We start from the raw sequence: 24606 nt of genomic DNA, 5'->3' as shown, positions 1-24606 counted from the left end.
GAAAATTTAAATGGGGAGGGGTGACATCGGGGGTTCCGCCCAACATCATCCCGCGTCATTTTACGCATCGGTGAGCGGGCCCCACCCCCTGCTCACCGACGGAAAAAATTCTGCCCATAGAGTTCTCTTGACCATAGGAGAGATGTGTGTGCAGCAGCATTGATGATCCACACGCATAGATCATAGCCTGAGCACTATTCGACAGTAGGCTACACCTCGCAGGAAGGGTTAGCAAAGCAAAGGACTGTGTTGGAAAAGAGTGTGTCAGGTGGAGACTCTGGATCCTTGCAGTGTTTGTGCCATTGGAAGTTTGCTAACTTTCGTTCTTAATGGATGCTTGCTCTCACTTAGTTGAAGGAGAATCTCCTCTCCAAATGTCCTGCAGACTGCCTCACTGAATGAAATATATCTGGATCAGAGTGGCCCTAGTGTCCCTACCATCTTGATGTGCACTGCACCTCCTGAGTCTACAATGGCAACATCCCGGCAAAGCATGGAGACTATTCTCCAGTTCTCCTTCGGCCTCATTCTCATTTTCCTCCTCCGCTTCTTTCTCCTCCGAGGAGCTGTGCCATTCCAGCACTTCTCCCCCTTCAAGGTTGACACCTTTCTGGAGAGTCATATTATGGAAAGTGCAGCAGACCACCACAATGTGTGAGACCCTGGAGGGAATCTACTGGAGGGCACCACCCACCCAGTCTAGGCACCTGGCACCCGAACATCACCTTCAGGAGACCGATGGCCTGCTCAATGATAACTCTTGTGCTCAGGTGCCATTGCTCGGAGTGTGTCTCAGCTTCTGTGGCAGGGTTGCACACGGGTGTCATCAGCCATCTCTTCAAGGGATAAACTTGATCCACCATCCATGGATTTCTGAGTGTTTCTTGAGGAGCTGCAGCTGTGGTTGTATACCAGCTGAATGTTTAAGGAGTGGAATCCCTTCCTTTTGAGGAATCTTCCTGCTTGGTCAGTCGCTCCCTGCTCTGTTAATCCCTCTTCCTCCCGTTTCTGGTTGAGCTGCTGACTGGATCCCATGCCTTAAAAAGAAAATTCCAAACTGGCCCTTAATGAGCTGACAACAAGCTCGTGAAGAACCTTAATTAGCCATGTATTCATTTTGGATGGGTTCCTCTTCACACACTGAGCGACTGCCCACCTCCATTCCCACCCTGGCATTTCAATAAAAGCTCCTCCCATAGAGTCAAAGAAGCTCCTGGAGAGTAAATATGACCGGTTAGCAATTGTGTACATTAATGTTAGGAACACAATTAGTCACTTCTACCCCTGAAATTGCTTGTGTTTTAATTGTTACCACTGTTACATCATAGACCCAACACCAAACTTTCTTTGCTTCCTAAGGTCTTGACAATAAAGGGAATTCTGCTCAGGAATGAACTCATTCAAGCTTTGTGTTAATTATCTCAAATTGGAATTAAAGCACTGGGTTTCAATGTGTGAATGCAAAGAGCAGTCTGTATGACACACAACTGGGGTGGACCATCAAATCTTAGACGACAGGATAAATTGGAAGGTGAGGAGCTGTAACCTTAGGAGAGGACAGTCAAAGAGGTTCAAAGCCATGGGGGAGATACCATTAAGACCCATTGCACCAGTGTTGCATGAGATAGTATATGTGGAGCCTGTGTGGACTGCAGGGAGGAACAGGAAGCTGTGCTACACCAGGGGCACAATCAAATAATCATCTCCTGGAACTCCTTAAAACGCATAATCCTGATGGCACTACTATTGGGATAGAATAGACTAAGCTTAAAACTCATTGGCTCTTTCCAGCATCTTCCAGGAAACCCCAGTAGAGTCAGCCATTATCCCAGTCAGCAAGTGGTGAGTCAGATCCAATCTTTTGAGATTTGTTGTACTGCTAGGATACAAGGTGCCATTGATTACATCCACATTTCCATTTGCAGGGAATGCTTGTCCTTTTATCAACAGCAAGGGTTACTGCTCCATGGAAGTGCTGATGGTATGAAACTAAAGGCACAGAATTATAGAAGTCAATGCTTGTGCAGGGGCATACTCATGACGAATACAGCCTGATGTGATAAATCTTTCCCCAGCTCTTCCATGAAGAAAGTAAAATGCAACTTTGGCTGTTGGATGTGTAACGACATCAATTCACATGGCAGAAACATACCCTTCGAAGAACAATTCCAGTGTTTGAACCACTTGAAGGATGCCTCATGGTAGGCTCCGGAGTGAATTGACAGCAAGATCATAGTTGCATGTTGCACAATGTTACAACTGAAAGAGACAAAGATGCTTGTTAAGAACAGCAACAATCCAGGCCCCTGGAAGAGATAGAACATTAGCCATCAGTAACAGAGCAGCAGCAAGTGTCCAAAACAGAACAACATCAGGCAATCACCAAGAAATGTTTCTCTTCAGACCTGCACAGGATCGTTATAGCAACCAAAAGTACAGAACTAAGAACATTATAAATACATATTTTCTTAAGTTAACCTGATGTTCTCTGTGAGTTCATTTTGCATAATATGACACACCCTTATGCTATCCCCTTGTGCTAAGTGTATTAGTGTAATATGATCTGTCTTGCATATTGTGACTAAGTGAGCCCCTGGTGGGAAGAGTAGAAAGAGGCTTGTTGTGCGGTCTCCTTTATACCTTCTTGTGATTCTAAATGCTGGGAATACACAGCAGGTCACCCAGAATCTGAAAGGGGAGAGGATACATTAAGAATTTGAAGTTGACTGCTGTGAAATTTTGTGCATGCTCTGTGTATTTTTATTCTACTGATGGCATTATCACTGTGTTTTTCACATTAGGACAACTATTTTTTTTTCCTTCCTCGATAGCTTAGTAGTCAAACTTCACTTGTGGGCTCTTTGACGGCTACTCCAGTTATTGCAAATGCTGTGCCCAGCTTCCAGGGAATTACAAGTCAGATCATAACTAATGCACAAGGACAGGTAAGTGTACTCCAGGTCTGAAACCTGTGAAATTTTCATGGTAATAAACATGTATTTATTGCTTAAGAAAGCTAAACATAACATCTTCATGTTCTGACCATCTTTTTTGTCAAATCTCAGTACATACTACAGGCAGTAAACGTCTCCTGTGTTCAAGAAACTGCACAAGCTGTTGAGACATAAAAGCATGAAAACAAAAACAAAACATGACTAATAGCTGCTTTTTGTACATGCATATAACACGTATATGATCAACAGCTTAGGTTACAGACTTGGCCTGTAGTCAAATCTACAAGTTAAATATGGGGATGCAAGGTAATACTACTCAGGCTAGAAGAGTTGCAAGTACAAGCTTATTACGAATGGTGATGAGGCAGGTGTTCATTGCTGGTTTTATCTTCTGATAACTGTTTAGATTGTCTGCCCAATCTCCCTCAAGATGTGACTTCTGCTTCAGCGCTGTGACTAACTTTGAAGCTGTGCCTGCAACTTGACATCTATTCCCACTTTATTTAATAATGTATCTATGTTTGTAAAATTCTTTCTCTGCTTGTCCATCTTCCCAGATCACCCAGTGCACACAAGTCTGTGGATTCTTGCTACATGGTCCAAGAAACATCCTTATCAGCTGAGCCTGTTTCCCCCAAACTGTCTGATTGAACAGTCTCATGTTATGTGGTGTAGAGACCCTCCTTGCAGCCCAAATAGGTAAAGGTGATGGAAGAGTCAAAGACAACGGACTGGGAAAAGATAACATTCAGTGAGATAAGAAGGGACTTGGCTCATATAAACTGGTCAATAAAGTTACCAAACAGGATATCAGTTAGCAATGGGAGACCAATAGGGAAGGGGGACTACCCCACTTCATTTCAAAAGTCATGCCTATGGTTAAAATGCTGGCACAGAGGTATCAGTTAAGTGATTGTACACAATAGTGTTGCTATTAATAGACTTATTTTTGATTTTGTTGCAATCATTCTGTAGTCTGATAAAGGTTGTCATGCTGGTCTTAACTTTATTTCCCAAATAAAATTGTATGGGTAGGAATGGAGGCTCACTTAGCTGCAACTCATGTCTAACACCCAAATCACCTCCCAGGAGCAACCTTAAAAAAACACATTGCTTTCAGCACAAGATAGCCATGAAAATAAACTTACCATACTCCCACTAGCCTGCGCCAAATAACAAGCAATCAAAATGTAGAAATTAGTGACCTCATTCTATTCAGCTCAATGTTCAAAAATAGACTGCTAAAAGTATCTCAGTGATATGTCCTAATAAGGTACCCTAATTCACTCTGCTCATAAAATCTCCCAATGGCAATTTTCTGATTTTGGCAACAGTGCTCATTCTTGTATTTGTTTGTATCCTATCACTGATATTGTCATTCTCAAACACAGGTCATAGGAACTGTTCCTTTAGTCATGAACCCAGCAACAATAACAACAACCAATGCAGTGACAGCAGTACCAGCACAAAGCTTACAAGTGCAAGCAGTCACACCACAGATGCTGCTGAACTCCCAAGGTCAGGTGATCGCAACTGTCATCAGCAACCAGTTTGTGCCAGTTCTGAGTCGACAAGGAGTCCCCCTCTCACCTGTAAAGACAACGCAGCAGGTAAAGTCTCCTAGGTTTCTTTTACACACATTGGAGTATGTTTAATGGGAGCACCACTTTTTGCAATTGCAATTTATGAAAACGTTACAAAATACATAAAGAATGACTTGCCTTTATGCCCAAGCAAAGGTTCTATTTGACCTTGGTATTGATTACTAATGCTATACGAGATATACCCTACTTTTATGAAGCACACTTATGTTATTAGCTGTTTCTAATGATTTGTTTTAAAAATGCATTTATTACATATTCTATGGGAGACCTAAGAGAACCCAACAGAAATTACATTTCCACAAGCCAAGTGCATTTCAATACTAAAGTAGCTCCACCACCTCACACTGTAAACAAGTAGCAGACATCACTGCCTTTTAACATTCTAGAATAACAAGACAAAGAAAAACTGCTCTTGCTCATTTGATGCCACACAGATGGGCCAACATGGAAGTTACACAATTTTCAAAAACCACCAAAATCAAACAAACCTCTCCACCAAAACCTTCTCTCAATAACCAATACATGTGCACCCCCTATGCCCTGCATCCTCCACAATGACAGAAGTAACCAATGATACCACAAGTACCACAGTGAGTGTCACTGAGCATTTTTGGAATTGCATTACATACTATTCCACACCACAAGTGGAGAAAAACACAAACACAAGAACATTCCCCCAGTCACACGTTCCTAACACAGATGTTTCTTTGGAATATTTTAACTATACCACATAAAGTTATAAAAACTGCAGACGAAGCTGAATGCCATGTTTATTCTATCTCGAAGGGTGCTGTATAATTCACTTTCTCACTTGCAATTCCAATTTCCTTTCCTGATGGAGCAAATATTGTACTCAGCCATTTTAGTTGCAATATCTTTTGTACAATGTATGTATACAAGGTATGTCATTTTCCTGCAACGAGCTTTGAAGTAAATTCTGCAATATCTTTACAACAAGCAAGGTATGAATTGTGGGACATATTGTCCATTTGAAAAACGTTTTCCTTTCTCTGCTGAATATACGGGTCCCAGGAGGCATGGACCTACAGTCCAAGAGTGCCCGAACTGGCAATGTCAGCAGGCAGGCCGAAGGATGTTTGATTTCAAAAAACTTAAAAAATGTTCTTCAAAGGTTGGGTTCAGACATACTTGTACAGGGTAGAGGGAACTTTTCATCTAGATGTGCTATACCTGATATGGAAGTGCTGTTAACATTTGGTGTCTGAGTTCTGTTCTCCAGCACTAAAGTCCCCTCAAAAAACAACAAAAAAGTAAGACAAGTTATCGAACATTATAGCACTGATGGAAGCCATTTGGCCTGTTATGCCTGTCCTTGCTCTTTGAAAACACTTTCCATTTTGTGCCAGACCTCAATTTTGCCCCCATAACCCTACAAACCCTCTTCAAGTACATGAGGGAGGCTATTTGACCCATCTACTTAATCTTCCCGGACAAACCCGCAGTTCCCCCACCCCAACCTGCATCTTACTGCCTCTTGAATGATTCCAAAGATTTTGTCCCCACTCCCCTACCCAGAGGTAATGCTAAGTGTTGATCACTCATTGTGTGAAGCAAGAAATCCTGATGTTGGTTCTGAACTTGCCTTTACCAGTTTGTATTGATGCCCCTTTGTTTGACAGTCAAGGTTAAGTTATTATTTCTATTCCACTTAGTTTCTTATTCACTTCTACAAGGTTCTTGCTCATCAATGAAGAATGAGATTTTCTTGCCTCTTCTCAGAACCTAATCGCCTGTCATTAGGGAGCAGCCTTAAGTCTTGACTCCACGATGCCTCAGTGATGGGAACTGGACACTGTATTCAAGGTACAGCCTGAACAGAGCAGCATCAACATGACAGACTCAAACTTCGCTTCTACTGATTCCACAGTCTCCCTCAGCATTCTGTTCCTGAATGACTCTATATGCTGAGGTGAACCCTTCATGTGCTAGTAGACAGGTCTATGTTCCCACTTGCAGTCTCAGAGTTACTCTACAAAGGAATATATTGTCTGGAAAAGCCTTAACTTATATTGCAGCTGTATAGAGTGTTGTGTGAAACAAGTTAATGGATATATCTGGATTCTACACAATAAGCAAAGTTCCCTCTTTTCTTGGTTATTCTACTGATCTCAACTGATATATCCTGCACTGACTGAAGAACTGAAGTCACTAACTTGTCACCCAGCCCTCTGCATACACCCCCCGACCCATAACACATCTTGCTGCTGGTAGGTAGCCTCTACGCTTCAGCAACCAGCTACCTCTGTCTGTTACAATTGGGCAGCTAGCCAGGGGATGTATATGAGGCCTGGGCGTTAAAATTGCAAGACCCTCAAATTAATGACATATGGTGTCACTCTCAGTTAAAATTCCTCCTCCCATATAAGTCCTTTGAGAGATTTAACAAAATGGGTTAGATATGAAGATTAGACTATGGGTGAATTCCTAAATGTCTAATTTGCTTCTTTTTTTATGACCGATCTACAGTCCCATGGTGCTGAATTAGATGCTCTTAAAATTGATACATGAGGAGTAACTGCAGAAATCGTCTTACAAATGAGCATACGAATGAGGAGCAGGAGGAGGCCACTCGGCCCTTCAAGCCTGCTCCACCATTCAATAAGATCATGGCTGATCTGATTGTAACCTCAACCCCACATTCATGCCTACCCCCTTTCACCCCCTTGTTAATCAAGAATCTATCTAGCTCTGTCTTAAAAATATTCAAAGATTCTGCTTCCACTGCCTTTTGAGGAAGAGAGTTCCAGAGACTCACAACCCTCTGAGAGAAACAATTTCTCCTCATCTCTGTCTTGAATAAGCGACGCCTTATTTTTAAACAGTGGCCCCTAGTTCTAGATTCTCCCACAAGAAAAAACATCATCTCCACATCCACCCTGTCAAGTCCCCTCAGGATCTTATATGTTTCAATCAAGTCACCTCTTACTCTCCTAAACTCCAGTGGATACAAGCCTAGTCTGTCCAACCTTTCCTCATAAGACAACCTGCCCTTTCCACATATTCATCTAGTAAATCTTCTCTCAACTGCTTCTAATGCATTTACATCTTTCCTTAAATAAGGAGACCAATACTGTACACAATACACCAGATGTGGTCTCACCAGTGCCCTGTACAACTGAAGCATAACCTTTTGTAACCAATTCCCCTCACAATAACTGATAACATTCTATTAGCTTACCTAATTACCTGCAGACTAACCTTTTGTGGTTCATACAATAGGACACCCAGATCCCTCTGAATCTCAGAGCTCTGCAATCTCTCACCATTTGGATAATAAACTTTTTTATTCTTCCTGCCAAAATGAACAATTTCACATTTGCCCACATTATACTCCATTTGCCAGATCTTTGCCCACTCACCTAACCTATCCATGTCACTTTGTAGCCTCCTTACGTACTCTTCACAACTTACTTTCCTACCTATCTTTGTGTCGTTAGCAAATTTAGCAACCATTCCTTCGGTCCCTTCATCCAAGTCATTTTTATAAATTGTAAACAGTTGAATTCCCAGCACTGATCCCTGTGGCACACCACTCATCACATCCTGCCAACCAGAAAAAGACCCATTTATGCCAACTCTCTGCTTTCTGTTAGCCAGCCAATCTTCTATCCATGCCAATATGTTACCCCTACACCATGAGCTTTTATTTTCTGCAATAACCTTTGATGTGGCACTTTATCAAATGCCTTCTGGAAATCTAAGTATAGCACATCCACCGGTTCCCTTTTATCCACAGCACATGTGACTCCTTCAAAGAACTTCAATAAACTGGTTAAACATGATTTCCCTTTTACAAAACCATGTTGACTCTGCCTGATTGCCTTGAATTTTTCTCAGTGCCCTGCTATAACATCTTTAATAATAGCTTCTAACATTTTCCCTACGCCAGATGTTAAGCTAACTGGCCTGTAGTTTTCTGCTTTCTGTGTCTCCCTTTTTGAATAAAGGAGTTACATTTGCTATTTTCCAATCTAATGGAACCTTCCCCGAATCTAGGGGCAGGAATTTGACCTCGGCTTGCAGGCCCAGGAGCAGCCAGGAAACGGGCCACTGCCTGCGATCAGCCCCTGACCGTGATTTCACACTGGCTGGCCAATTAATGGCCAACCAGTGTGAAAGGCACGCTGAAACGCTCAGCGCTGCTGGGGTGGGGGAGGGAGGAGGGCGAGTGCTGAAGTCAGCGCAGGCACAGGGGAGCACAGAAGGAAAGCTCCCTGAAGGCAGAGCTGCCTCAGGGAGCTGACAAATTTAAGATCAATAAAAACAGAATGTAAAATCCGGAAACAATGTTGACGCATCAGAATGAGTCACCTCAACATACGGATGTTGAAATTTATAGCTACACATTTTTATTTTTTTAAAAATTAATCTCGGAAACCTCATCCCGCCCATGGATGAGGTTTCCTCAAAAATGCAAAGGCCGCTTGGCCGATTTGCCCACCCGCCAACCGTAATGTTGGACGGGCTGCAAAAAATCCCCGCTAATTGAAACTTTAATGGCCTTAATAGGCCTCTTAATTGTCGGCGGGTGCGCTGCCGACTCTCGCGCGCGACCGCCAACCGAAATATCGCGCAAGTGCGCGATGACATCAGGACGCTCGTCTGACGTCGTCATGGGCTATTTTACACTCCAGCGTTGGGTGCGCGCCCGCATGCCAAGGTCAAAATCTTGCCCTTGGGACTTTTGGAAAATGAAAACCAACACATTAATTATTTCACTAGCCACTTCTTTCAAGACCCAAGGATGAAGTCCATCTGGTCCTGGGGATTAGTCAGTCTGTAGCCCCAACAATTTGCTCAGTACCACTTCTCTGGTGATTGTAATTTTCCTGAGTTTCTCTCTCCCTCCCATTTCCTGATTTACAGCTATTTCCGGGATGTTGCTTGTATCCTCTATAGTGAAGACCGAAGCAAAATACCTGTTCAATTCATCCGCCATCTCCCTACTTTCCATTATTAATTTCCCAAACTCACTTTCTCTATGATAAGATGCTTCAGAGTACATAAAGAAGTGGGAGAGGTGGTATGTTTGACGCAATGCCTTCTATAATGTGCTGCTTAAAGAGCTTTTGGAAAATATTATGTCTTATACAATTCTCAGCTAGTTATTATGCGGGACAGGTAACCAATTTAGGCTCATCATGAAAAGGTCAACATCAATTGGAATAGATCTGGATCTGGATAATCCCTGCACTGTGAGTAGAGTGCCTGAAGAATTCAGTATTCTGTGTTCTTCCCATATTTGACATACTGCAACATTATTTTTTAAAAAAACTTTGGCGCACAAATTTATTGTGGACTGTTTTCAAACCCATAGCCAGGGACATGCAGATGGACCTCATCAGCAGTTTAGTTGTGAACTTTTGCCACTTGTCGCACCTCCACAGCTAGCTCATGCATTATAATAAGAATATCAGCACTAGAAGGTAAGTTCTAGAATTGAGGTGAGAGCAACAATATGGGGGGGAATGTAACAGTTCGGCAACATGTAAAATTGGTGCCTTTTACCTCCATTTTTTGAGGAGAAAACCGGTCGGATGGCGACTACTTTCTACCAGATAGAACATAGAAATATTTATGGCACAGCAGGTGACCATTCGGCCCATCGTGTCCGTGCCAAGATAATAATATTGTTTTTGTTCGGGAAACTAGGAGATAGGATTGGAGGGAGTATTGTTAATGTTTACAGGTGGGAGGCAGGAGTGGGTTCTTGCGACTGAAAATGTAAAAAATCACTACTTATAAAACTGTTTCAATACACTAGCAGTTTTCATTTAATGAGTTAGGTAAGTTCTGCCTGGAGTAAGTTACACCTTTTAATGATAAAGTTAAGCATGAAAAATAGCAGATCCAATATTGGAAACAAAAGGTTGGAGAATTTAGTGACGTACATGAGGTATGGACAATTGGGAGGGATGTATAATGAGTGACCAGTGGGGCGGGATTTATAATGAGTGGCCAATTCGGAGCGATTTAAAATGAGTGGCCAATTCGGAGCGATTTATAATGAGTGGCCAATTCGGAGCGATATATAATGAGTGGCCAATTCGGAGGGATTTATAATAAGTGGCCTATTGGCCGGAACATATAATGCGTGGCCAGTTGGGTGGGGTGTATAATGAGAGGCCAGTTGGGCGGGATGTATAATGAGTGACCAGTTGGGTGGGATGTATAATGAGTGGGCAGTTGGGCGGGATGTATAATGAGTGGCCAGTTGGAAGGCATGAATAATGAGGGGCCAGTTGGGGGGGATGTATAATGAGTGACCAGTTGGGCGGGATGTATAATGAGTGACCAGTTGGGTGGGATGTATAATGAGTGGCCAGTTGGGCGGGATGTATAATGAGTGACCAGTTGGGTGGGATGTATAATGAGTGACCAGTTGGGTGGGATGTATAATGAGTGGCCAGTTGGGCGGGATGTATAATGAGTGACCAGTTGGGCGGGATGTATAATGAGTGACCAGTTGGGTGGGATGTATAATGAGTGGCCAGTTGGGCGGGATGTATAATGAGTGACCAGTTGGGTGGGATGTATAATGAGTGACCAGTTGGGTGGGATGTATAATGAGTGGCCAGTTGGGCGGGATGTATAATGAGTGACCAGTTGGGTGGGATGTATAATGAGTGGCCAGTTGGGCGGGATGTATAATGAGTGGCCAGTTGGGAGGGATGTATAATGAGTGACCAGTTGGGTGGGATGTATAATGAGTGGCCAGTTGAATGTGATGTATAATTCGTGGCCAGTTGGGTGGGATGTATAATGCGTGGCCAGTTGGGCGGGATGTATAATGAGTGACCAGTTGGGTGGGATGTATAATGAGTGGCCAGTTGAATGTGATGTATAATTCGTGGCCAGTTGGGTGGGATGTATAATGCGTGGCCAGTTGGGTGGGATGCAAAATGAATAGCCAGTTGGGCAGGATGTATAATGCATGGCCTGTTGGGCGGGATGTATAATGAGTGACCAATTGGACAGGATGTATCATGCATGGCCTGTTGGGCAGGATACATAATGAGTGACCAGTTGTCTGGGATGTATAATGAGCAACCAGTTGGATATGATATAGAATGAGTTGCCAGTTGGGTGGGTTATATAATGAGTTGCCAGTTGGGTGGGATGTATAATGTGTGGCCAGTTGGGTGGGCTGGATAATGAGTGGCTTGTTGCGTGGGATGTATAATACATGGCCAATTGGGTGGGTTATATAATGAGTGGTCAGTTGGATGGGATGTATAATGAGTGGCCAGTCGGTGGGATGTATAATGAGTGGTCAGTTTGTGGGATGTATAATGAGTAGCCAGTCGGTGGGATGTATAATGAGTGGCCAGTTTGTGGGATGTACAATGAGTGGCCGGTCGGTGGGATATATAATGAGTGGGCAGTTGAGTGGGATGTATAATGAGTGACCAGTTGGGCATTATATATAATGAGTGGCCAGTTGGGTGGGATGTATAATGAGTGGCCAGTTTGTTATGATGTACAATGAATGGCCAGTTGGGCGGGATATATAATGAGTGGTCAATTGGGTGTGATGTATAATGAGTGGCTGTTTGGATATGACATATAATGAGTCATCAGTTGGGTATGTTGTAGCCAGTTGGATGTAACGTATAGTGAGTCACCAGTTAGGTATGTTGTAGCCAGTTGGATGTAACGTATAGTGAGTCACCAGTTAGGTATGTTGTAGCCAGTTGGATGTGACGTATAATGAGTGACCTGTTGGGGATGATGTATAATGAGTGGCCAGTTGGGTGGGATGTATAATGAGTGGCCAGTTTGTTATGATGTACAATGAGTGGCCAGTTGGGCGGGATACATAATGAGTGGTCAATTGGGTGTGATGTATAATGAGTGGCCAGTTTGTTATGATGTACAATGAGTGGCCAGTTGGGCGGGATACATAATGAGTGGTCAATTGGGTGTGATGTATAATGAGTGGCCATTTGGATATGACATATAATGAGTCATCAGTTAGGTATGTTGTAGCCAGTTGGATGTGACGTATAATGAGTGACCAGTTGGGGATGATGTATAATGAGTGGCCAGTTGGGTGGGATGTATAATGAGTGGCCAATTGGGTGGGATGTATAATGAGTGGTCAGTTGGGTGGAATGTACAATGAGTGACTAGTTGGGCGTGATCTATGATGCATGACCAGTTGTGTGGGATGCATAATGAGTGGCCGCATGGATATGACATATAATGAGTCACCAGTTGGGTATGACAGAGCCAGTTGGATGTGACATATAAAGAGTGACCAGTTGGGGGTAAGGTTTGATGCATGACCAGTTGGGTGGGTTGTATAATGAGTGGTCAGTTGGGTGTGATGTACAATGAGTGGTCAGTTCGGTGGGATGTATAATGAGTGACTAGTTGGCCGTGATGTATGACGAGTGGCCAGTTGGGTGGGATGTATAATGAGTGGCCAGTTGGCTGGGATGTATAATGAGTGACAAGATGGGAATGATGTATAATGAATGACCGTTTGGATATGACGTATAATGAGTGGCCAGTTGGGCGGGATGTATAATGAGTGGCCAGTTGGGGGTGATGTATAATGACTGGCCAGTTGGGTGGGATGTATAATGAGTGGCCAGTTGGGGGTGATGTATAATGAGTGGCCAGTTGGGGGTGATGTATAATGAGTGGCCAGTTGAATGGGATGTATAATGAGTGGCCAGTTGAATGGGATGTATAATGAGTGGCCAGATGGGTGGGATTTATAATCAGTGGTCCGTTCGGTAGGATGTATAATGAGTGGCCGCTTGGATATGACGTATAATGAGTCACCAGTTGGGTATGTTGTAACCAGTTGGATGTAACGTATAACGCGTGACCTGTTGGGTGGGATGTATAATGAGTGACAAGTCGGGTGTGATGTATAATGAGTGGCCGTTTGGATATGGCGTATAATAATTTATCAGTTGGGTATGTTGTAGCCAGTTGGATGTGACGTATAATGAGTGACCAGTTGGGGGTGGTGTATAATGAGTGGCCAGTTGGGTGAGATGTATAATGAGTGGCCAGTTGGGAGGGATGTGTAATGAGTGGGCAGTTGGGGGTGGTGTATAATGAGTGACCAGTTGGGAGGGATGTGTAATGAGTGGGCAGTTGGGGGTGGTGTATAATGAGTGACCAGTTGGGAGGGATGTGTAATGAGTGGGCAGTTGGGGGTGGTGTATAATGAGTGCCCAGTTGGGTGAGATGTATAATGAGTGGCCAGTTGGGAGGGATGTGTAATGAGTGACCAGTTGGGGGTGGTGTATAATGAGTGACCAGTTGGGAGGGATGTGTAATGAGTGGGCAGTTGGGGGTGGTGTATAATGAATGGCCAGTTGGGAGGGATGTGTAATGAGTGGGCAGTTGGGGGTGGTGTATAATGAGTGACCAGTTGGGTGAGATGTATAATGAGTGACCAGTTGGGAGGGATGTATAATGAGTGACCAGTTGGGAGGGATGTATAATGAGTGACCAGTTGGGAGGGATGTGTAATGAGTGGGCAGTTGGGGGTGGTGTATAATGAGTGGCCAGTTGGGAGGGATGTATAATGAGTGACCAGTTGGGTGAGACTAATAATGAGCGATCTGTCAGCTGTTGTCCACTTTGCACCCCCAGAAAGTTTCTTCCATCCTTTTTATTGTTTCTAGTTTTTCCCATCCTGCTCTCTCTGATGGTAGCATTCCACCTGCGTATCCCTGGCCTGAATTTTCACACTGACTGACAGGGTCTCCAGCTCAGCCAAAATAGCGCCAGATTCCAGAAGTTCCACCCCTGTACCTGAAGCCCACCATTTTTGCTGGGGGGCAGGTGGGAGAATGAGGGTGGTTTGTACTTTGCATATCCATGGATCATGGAGTCAGCTGCAGATGTAAAAGCATAGTGAATGCGTTTTTTTAATCAATGAAAGTGTTTTTAACATAATGAAGTGATCAGTAGACATTTAGAACTTTATTTTATTTCATCTCAGCATGAATCCTGAGGTCTGCCCATGGTGGATACTGGGTGAGTTGGCATGGAGTGTATAAGGAGAAAGGGTGGTGAGTTAGGGCATGGGTTGGCACTTAGTTGGCATAGGAGCTATAAAGGGCCATGGGGTTGGGTAAGAGGTGCATAGGTTGGCATGGATATAATGAGGGGCCATGGGGGTTGGGTGGCATGAGGTGGCATAGCTTGGTGTGGACGGGGCAGTTGAAGTGTATGGTGGCAGCGGGGTAAGAGTTGTTGAGGGGTGAAGCCTTGAGAACTGTTTTGTTTGCTTGCTTCTTTTATAGTTGGGGTGACGTCCCTGAGTACCGAGGCCAGTCTTTCAGACAGCCCGCCTCCACACCCAGCAGCCACTGTGGCTGCCACTGCACTCTTTCCAGGAAAAGCAGACCCAACTCCCATTTAGGCCCCAACCCCCACCCCCTCCAACCCGGAACAAAGATCAGACCCTTTGGGGCAGCTTCTCTGAGTCAGGTCTGTGGAGTCAGGAATTTTCCCGAATCTACGCTCCTGTTTCAGGAGCAAGAATTCAGGCGTAAGTGTGCAACTTATTTGTCGGCTGTGATGCTGATAGGCCATCCTGTCTTGTGCAGAGGTCCAGTGAGGACAACTCACCATGTGGAATGCAGCTTTTATTGGCAGTAAGCAGAAAATGCAATCCTCCCCTCCCTTTCCCACAACCCACAAACAATTAAGAAACCTAGATGAATATCTGTGGTTGTGCTGGTTGAAAAGAATTTCAAAGAAGACTAAATTAATCAAATATTAGTGGCTGGTGTGAGAACGTTTGGCCTCAACAGCCTTTGTAGGAAGAAGTGAAGACAGAAATAAAGAGTTTTGAGGGCTTGGGATGGATGTGCAATAACTTAGAGGCAGTGCATCTAGATAATACTGTGAGGATTCAGGAAGAGGGAGGAGTGTGTCAGGTGGCATATTTGGAGCAGAGAAGAAACAAGGGAGAAAAGTTCAAAGAAACAATGACGATAAAATATAGAGAGAGGAAAAGTTGTGACAGAGTTATCACCTATCTACCAACAAACTTTGCCTTGTATCCTGTCTAGTAGTTTGGACTTTGTTTTCGGAGAGGCTCACCAGATAAGGAAGAAGTATTTAAGAATTGGACAGATTTGGACTTTTTAGAGAGTTGGGAGTCTGTTGGATCCAGTGCCCTGCCTGAGCTAAAGGATCCTTTGCACACTTGTTTCGGGGTGACCGAGTTGGTACCAAGACAGAGAAGATCTGTAGACTGTTCTTAGAAGAAACACATTCTGTTTATTTACAAAAGGAACTCAGCAGCTACACTTGTGCGCTTACAACTCAAAATCCTGTCTTTACTCTTCAGACTCTAACGCAAGACTACTGACCACAGCCCACGCTACTCTGCTATTGGGTATCAAGATCATGTGATCTTACGTAATATACCTTTAAGACAAACGTTGTAATGTATCAGATTACTACATCCCTCCGCCTTTACTCAGAAATACATTTTACAATTTTTTCAAAATATCAAATTATTCACACAGTTAAATAATTTACAAATTCAGCCTTTCTAGGGGTCTCCTTGTGCATGTAGAACGTCTCAACCCTAAAGCTTCTGATGTTTGATCCGGAACCTCCCTCACTGTAGTTGTCTGAGCATCTGGTTCCTCAGTAGGTTCCTGCAAATCTGTTTCTTCGACTCAGGTACAGTCGGCCCTTCTGACACATCTGTACTCAGTTGAGTTCTTTCAACAGTAGACATTGATTCAGTCTTGAACGCTGGTGGAATCATTTCTGGGTGTTTTGTTTCTCTTCTTATATGATCCACATGTCTCCGTATGACTAAATATTCCACTTTCACACGGTAGGAAAGAGATCCTGTTACTGTACTTATTTCACCAACAACCATGTTGGCCCTTCTCTAAAATTCTTCACAAATACTTTCTTTCTTACATTAAACGTCCTGTCACGAATGTGAAAGTCATGTCCAATTTTCTGACTTCCCTGACTCCTTTCCACCTTCTCCCCGCAAGTTTGGCATAATTAGGCTCAGTCTCGATCGGAGACGGCATTTCATCAACAGTTCCGCAGGTGTGACACCTGTTGTCGAATGAGGGGTGGTTCTATAATGGAAAAGAAAACGTGCTAATTTAGTTGCTACAGGATCCCCAGACAATTTCTTCAGACCAGATTTGAACGTCTGAATTGCTCTCTTGGCTAGTCCATTTGAAGCATGGTGGTATGGTGAAGTTTTCACATGAGTAATACTGTTGAGACTGATAAATCGGTGAAATTCAGCACTCGTAAATACTGTTCCGTTTTCAGGTAGTCCGTTGATTGCAAAACTTTGTCGTAGCTTGTCTATTGTAGCAGGTGTTGGCGACCTTACTTCATAAATGTCCATCCATTTTGAATGTGCATCGACGATAAATAGAAATATTGGCCTGAATCTTCTGGTCAGCGTGCGGGGGCGGACCCTGCTCGCCAACGCGTGGTGACATCGGGCGTGCGTCATTCCGATCTTCAGTTTAGTGGGCGCGCACCGGAGTCAGCTGTGCGCCCGCCAAACTGTCAAAGGCCTATTAAGGCCATTATTGAACTAATTGAAGTAGTTCTCTGGACTGTCCGTCCAACCTTAAGGTTGTCGGGCAGACGAAGAGCCCAGGCGGCCTTCGCATTTTTCATGTGTTTATGTGTTTAAGTGTTTATAAATTGAGTAAAAAGTTTTATTAAAATTAATTGACCTGTCCCAGCTCATGTGACACTGTCACATGAGGGGACATGTCTGAATAATTTTTTTCCATTTTTTTTTGAAGTTTTAATAATGAAAATAATCTCCCTGAGGCACGGACTTTCGCGCGCATGCACGAAAGAGCGCCAGGCCTCGAATCTCCCTGCCCGCACAGGGAGCGCTCAGTGCTTCTGGGTGCGCGTTACGCTGGGCGGGCCTTAATTGGCTCGCCCATGTAAAATGGCGGCGCGCAGCCCACCCACGCCGGCTCCCGCTCAGCCCCCCTGACGGGGAGAAAATTCTCCCCATTGTTCCCATAAAAGATCCCACATAGTCGATGTGTACTCACATCCATGACCTTCCTAGCCACTCCCAGGGGTGTCATGGAGCTGTTGAAGGTAATTTTTGTACTTGCTGACACTGCATACAACTTCTCATTAAGTTTTCTATTTCTTCATCCATCCCAGGCTACCACAGATAGCTGCGTGCTACTGCCTTCATTCTGGAAATTCCAGGATGTGCACTGTGAACTTCAGATAATAATGGCTTTCATCCTTTTGCAGGAACAATCACTCGTGCTCCCCACAATAAGATACCTTCCTGGCTGGTTATTTTGTATCTTCTCTGGAAATACGGTTTTATTTAATCAGATCCTTGTTCTTGTGGCCAACAATGAAGAACTTGATTTCTCACTTTGGATAAGACTGGGTCTCGATTTGTCCAGTCTTTAATCTGTCTGGCTCATATCGGTGATGAACCCAGGAAGTTCAATAACAAAATGAATTCTTGGGGAATTGGAACATCCTCATCTTTTACTTGCATGGGCAAAAAACTGAGAGCATCCGCGTTTGCAATTTGATTTCCGGGTATATGAATGAAAGTATACTTATACGCTGTCAAGATCAGTGCCAATCTTTGTACTCTTGCTGAGGCTATAGGGGGTATAGCCTTGTCTTCACTGAACAATCCCAATAATGGCCTGTGGTCTGATATGATGGTAAAATGACGACCGTGTACATATTGGTGAAACTTCTTAACACTGAAAATGATTGACAGGCTGCCTTTTTCTGTTTGAGAGTACCCTTTTTCTGCTCTATTGACTGTTCTCAACACATAACCAATAAGTCGTTCTGATCCATCATCTATTCGATGGGAAAGCTCCAACTCCATAGGGAAATGCGTCACACGTTAATATCAACTCTTTTTTTGGGTCAAAATGTAATAGAAGTGTAGATGATTGTAATAACTGTTTCACTTTTGTGAAAGCTTCTTCTGGTGGTGTTTGCCAAGACCATCTCTGGTTTTTCTTGAGTAGGTAACACAGGGGAGCCAGTTCTGTCGATAAATTAGGCAAGAAGCATCCATAGTAATTGATCATCCCCAAGAATGATTTCAGTTCAGGTGTAATCTTTGGTACTGGGGCTTCTTTAATGGCTTTCACTTTTTCTTCAACAGGATGTAGGCCTTGTGAATCGACCTTGTGACCTAGGTAAGTTACCTCTTCTGCCTGGAACATGCACTTTTCTTTTTTCAACCGCACTCCAACTTACAAAGAACATTTCAAAACTTCTTCCAAGTTGATCAAGTGTTCCTTTTCAGTCAGTCCAGTCACCAGAACGTCATCCAAATAAACTACAACATGGGGCAATCCCTGTAGTAAACTTCCAATGGTTCTTTGGAATATGGCACAAGCTGAAGATAAGTAATAGTAAACGGGTATATTGATACAACCCCTTGTGTGTATTAATGGTGACAAACTTCTGAGAGGCCGTCTCTGATTCCAATCGTTGATAAACATGAGTCATATCAAGCTTTGTGTAGGCAGTTCCACCTGCCAGTTTAGTGTACAAGTCTTCAATTTTTGGTATGGGGGGAAAAATTTTCCCCCCGTTGGTGGGGGGAAGTGCGGGAGCAGGCGCGCCTCTGATCGGTGCCCCCGATCGGGGGTGTGCCGCCATTTTACGTGGGCAGGCCAATTAAGGCCCGCCCAGCGTGACGTCCGCCAGGAAGCGCTATGCACTCCCTGTGCGGATGGGGGAATTCCCTCAGCTGGGAGTGTGCTCTTTCATGCATGCACGCGAAAGAGCGCACCCATCTCCCTGAGGCTAAGTGCTGCCTCAGGGAGATCAGCTCCGATTTAAAACTTTTAATAAACATGTTTAAAACTTTTCCCTGCCATGTCCCCTCATGTGACACTGTCACATGAGTTGGGATATGCCCATAAGTTTTATTGAAACCTTTCTTAAAAATTTAAATACCCTCACGAAATCCCATCCCGCCCGTGGATGAGGTTTGATGCTTTTTCTGAAGCCCGCCAGGGCTCCCGGCCTGCCCGCCAACCTTAAGGTTAGATGGGCAGGTCCATTAATGACCTTAATTAGTTTTCCAATGGCCTCAATAGGCCGTTGACAGGTCGGCGGGTGCACAGCTGACTTGGCTGCGCCCCCACCGACCTGAAAATGGAAATGATGTGGGGTGATGTTAGGAGTTCCACCCGACGTCATCCCGCATCATTTTACATGTCGGCGAGTGGGCCCCGCCCCCGCTCGCCAAGCGGAATATCCTACCCAGTGTGTCTGTCCAACTTAGCCACTTTATTGACTGTTAATTTGTAGTCCCCACAAATTCGAATGCTTCGGTCAGGTTTGAGAACAGGTACAATTGGAGCTGCCCACTCTGAAAATTGTACTGATTGCATCACTCCCACCTTTTCTAATCTGTCCAGTTCGGCATCTACCTTATCCCGCAGTGCATAAGGTACTGGTCTTGCCCTCATGAATCTTGGTGTTGTCTCTGGATCTACATGAAATTTTGTTTGTCGCCCCCTAATCTTTCCAAGTTCGCCCTTACCTGCTACCACCATCAAGGGTAGTTTCACTGTTTGACCTCCGTACCTTATGCACTGCGGGATAAGGTAGATGCCAAACTGGACAGATTAGAAAAGGTAGGAGTGATGCAACCAGTACAATTTTCAGAGTGGACAGCTTCAATTGTACCTGTTCTCAAACCTGACCGAAGCATTCGAATTTGTGGGGACTACAAATTAACAGTCAATAAAGTGGCTAAGTTGCACAGACACACCGGGCAGGATCTTCCGGTTGGCGAGCGGGGGCAGGGCCCACTCGCCAACACGTAAAATGATGCGGGATGACGTCGGGTGGAACTCCCAATATCACCCAACATCATTTCTATTTTCAGGTCGGTGGGGGCGCAGCTGAATCAGCTGTGCACCCGCCGACCTGTCAATGGCCTATTGAGGCCATTGAAAAACTAATTAAGGTCATTAATGGACCTGCCCATCCAGCCTTAAGGTTGGTGGGCAGGCCGGGAGCCCTGGCGGGCTTCAGAAAAAGCATGAAACCTCATCCACGGGCGGGATGGGGTTTCATGAGGGTATTTAAATTTTGTAGTGTTATGAGACAGCCTTTCAGTAAAGCTGAGTAATTTAAAGATCCCAGAGGGAAACTTTAAACAACTGTCATAACCTATATTTTTAAGTGGTATGTTTGAGATGCATCTCTAAATTCAGGAATCAGACCACCAGTTCTCAAGAGGTTTTATATTAAACTAAATTAAACATTTTATTAATTTACACGTTAAATATATACACGTGGCTACAAATTATTACTATCATAACTTTTAACAAATTCCCAAACTAATCTCCGTTAAAGCAACAGCGACCCATAGACTGAACCAAACACCAGGCAAAGCATTTTCACCTTACGAATTCAAAATTCCTGTAGAGACAGTTGTAAGCTTACAGCTACTTTGATCTTACATTGCCTCTGCCCTGCACACGTGAAAACTGCTGAAGTTATACCTAGCACAGCTCATTGAATGTAAATTCTCATTGTATCACTAGCCTCTTTGATCTCCACCTCTTCTAACAATAGCCCTTTTATCGTACCATTTTATTAGTAATATAAACATATTGTTGGTCTCTGCTAGCCAGATTTCACCTCACTTCTTGAATGCTCTATTCAAAAAATGCAAATGCACTCTACCTCTCTTACATTTCAAAACTAGTACACATTGAAGCACCCAGACTAGCTGGCTTTGATCCAATTAAGACACACCCACAGACTAAACTTCTATTTTAAAAGAAAAATATTTTCCTATAATATATACATTAATAGCTTCATGACTGTAGTGCACTGTGACTTTACATATGCCCTTGACTTGTATGTCTTCTCCTGTGTAAGTTTTTAATTTGGCATCAGTTTCTTCCAAATTTAGTTTACGCTCCCCATGATTCAGGTATTTAAAAGTGTGCTCACCTGTTACCGTAATGGCTGCTCCAGTATCCACCTCCATTCTGATAGGCCTCTCATTTACTCTCTCTGTTACATAGATTGGTTCTGTTCTTCCTACCTTTAAATTATATAATGAATAAATATCTGAATCTATTTCTTCAGGCTTTTCAACGCTGTTAATCTCATTGGGTTTTTGTTTTTGTCTGAAAGTCTGCCTGATTCTATCTTTACAATCTCTCATGAGATGTCCATTTCGATGGCAGAAAAAACATTAAATCTTTTTAGACTGTGATTCATTACAAGGTTGTCTGCTTCCACCTCTGTTGCCATTATACCATGTTTTTGCTGCTATGTTATCGCTTTAATTTGTTTGGTAGCGGTGGCTGCTTCCCGATTCTGGGCAAAGCTTTGCACTTTTGCGCTCTTTTTGGCTGAGGCTCCCCGCCCAATGTGGAGGATGGCGCCATTTTGTGTTCCCTGTATGGCTTTCGAGTCTCTCACTGCACCTTCCATTGCCAGAGCGATTTCCAATGCCTCCTGAAAATCTAAATTTGTTTCAGACAGTAATCTCTTCTGAATCGCATCTTCATTTATACTGCACACCAAACGATCCCTAAGCATATCATTTAAAGATATACCAAACTCGCAATATTCAGTTAATTGTTTCAGACTTGCCACATAACAAGCAACTGTCTCCCTTGCAGCTCTATTCCTTGAATTTAATTTAAACCATTGCATCGTCACTGATGGCTTGGGCTGGTAATGATTCTTTATGAGGTTCACTAAGTTATTAAAACTTTTCGAATCTGGAGCACTGGGTGCCAACAATTTTCGAATTAATCCATATGTCTTACTTCCACACGTGGTTATGAGGATCGCGTGCTTCTTCTCCTCCCCCGCAATATCATTCACCTGGAAGAAGAACGCGAGGCGTTCAACATAGTGAGACCAGTCGTCCGAGGTTGGGTCAAAAGGTTCCACTCTTCCAAATTGCAGCATGCCCTGAGGGGATTGCTTCAACAATCAGGAAGGAAATTTTCTTTTACTTACAACTACTGTGCGAGGTACAGCCCGATTTTGATTCTTCTGATTTCCTTCATTCTTTCCTGCTTTTTACCTTGTCCTTTTGTGTTTTTTCTTGCTTTTTACTCTCATCGCCAGTTTGTTGGATCCTGTGCCCTGGTTTTTTGGGACTGGAAGGATCTGGGTTACACGCTTGTTTCGGGGTGACCGAGTTGGTACCAAGACAGAGAAGATCAGTAGACCGTTCTTAGAAGAAACACACTGTGTTTATTTACAAAAGGAACTCAGCAGCTATACTTGTGTGCTTACAACACAAAACTCTGTCTTCACTCTTTAGACTCTACAATAAAGATAAAATCAAACATCCTGGAGACAGAAAATAAGTACTTTCTATTCAAAGTACTCCATCATTCTGTATCTAAAATTATATGCTCAGTGCTATTTTATTTCACTGTAGACTGATCTCGGAGCTTCTCCAGAGCCATACAACTCTGGGAAGCCTCATAACCAGTTGGAAATCCATCAATATCACTCTGAATAGCTATTTCTCAATCTCTAATTTGTAGGATGGTCCCCTCTCTGCTGCTAATTGCTGTTATCTGGTCTGTGTTGCTATTGTAGAAATTGTCTGTGATCCAAAGGCAGTCTTTTTGAATACATCATTAATTTAGCTGGGTCAACATGATTGATTTTTTAATTTGTTTAATTGAATATAATTAAATGATGAGTGGCCCTGGAAATTTTCACTAAAAGCTGTGTCAAATCTTCATTTGTGGCTGTTACTGGTAAATGTTAACTCTTCAAGATTTCAGGACGAATTGCACTTTTTTTGGGCTCAGTGTTCCTTCTTTCTACCTCCCACCTCATTTTCAGGTGATGTTGGGATAGTAAAACAAGTCTTTTTACTATTTGTGTCAGCTACCTTCCTTGCTCCAGCGCCTAAAATATTATTTCTGCAAGGTGTTCCCTGCATGCTGCAAGGTTGAGAGGTGATACAGCTGGGAAAACAGGAGTTGAAGTGACTCTCATTTCAGTGCAGCCGCTGTCCCAGAGGGACCAGCTTCCAAGTGCCATTCTCTTTTATCATCAAGGAATGCCCAACTCCATGTCTGAAGCTCCTTCAGGTGCTGACATCACAAGAAGGCTGTGAGTTGTTTGGCTGGTGAGTATTGTAGTTTCCCTTTCTCCAAAGTTAGGAAGTTAGTCTGAGGAGCTGTGGAATTAAAATTGCATTTTTTTTGATAATAAGGGTTTAACTATAGCATTTCAATAAACCTTCCTATATTTAACAGACAGGATCAGAGAGTAGGAATAAATGGGTCATTTTAAGGTCGGCAGGCTGTGACTATTGGGGTACCACAAGGATCAGTGCCTGAGCCCCAGCTATTCACAATCTGCGTCAATGATTTGGATGCGGGGATTAAAGGTAATATTTGGAAATTTGCAGATGATACAAAACCAGGTGCAAGCGTAAGCTGTGAGGAGGATGCAAAGATGATGCAGACATGCAAAAATTTGGCAGATAGAATACAATCTGGAGAAATGTGAGGTTATCCACTTTGGTAGGAAGATCAAAGAGGCAGGCCTGAATTTTTCCCGTGTCGAGTGGGCTTGGCGGGAGACGATTGCCGCCTGCAATTGGCTCCGCGCCGCCATTTTACGTGGATGGGCCAATTAAGGCCCGCCCAGCGTAATACGTGAGCGGTAGCGAGCGCTACCTGTGCGGGCGGGGGGAGGAGGGAGAGTCGGGTCCAGCGCTCTTTCGTGCATGCGCGCGAAAGAGCGCTTCAATCTCCCTGAGGTACGGAGCTACCTCAGGGACATTGAAGCGCTTTTTAAAAAAATAAATGAATGTAATAAAAATTTAATGAAACATGTCCCCTCATGCAACTGTGTCACATGAGATGGGACATGTATTTTATTTTTCAGAAAATACGTAAAAGCTTTGGGAAACCTCATCCCACTCGTGGATGAGGTTTCCTAAAAAACGTGAAGGCTGCTTGGCTTTTTCGCCTGCCCACCAACCGTTAGGTAAAATTCATGTTAATGATCTG

General features: G+C 43.6%; 1 protein-coding gene across 1 annotated transcript in view; it reads left to right on the top strand.

Annotated features, from left to right (window-relative positions):
- The window catches only part of pou6f1 (POU class 6 homeobox 1), a 294584-nt gene that overhangs the window by 175547 nt on the left and 94431 nt on the right, over positions 1-24606 (top strand). The window contains exons 7-8 of the mRNA XM_078534560.1: positions 2832-2945; positions 4346-4564. Of these exons, the coding sequence (XP_078390686.1) occupies positions 2832-2945; positions 4346-4564 (333 nt within the window). The remainder of the gene's footprint in view (positions 1-2831; positions 2946-4345; positions 4565-24606) is intronic.

This window comes from Cetorhinus maximus, chromosome X (genome assembly GCF_964194155.1).
Source record: "Cetorhinus maximus chromosome X, sCetMax3.hap1.1, whole genome shotgun sequence".
NCBI classification, from domain to species: domain Eukaryota; kingdom Metazoa; phylum Chordata; class Chondrichthyes; order Lamniformes; family Cetorhinidae; genus Cetorhinus; species Cetorhinus maximus.
Note: the sequence above shows the minus strand (reverse complement) of the source record. Positions and strands in the feature narration are given on the sequence as shown.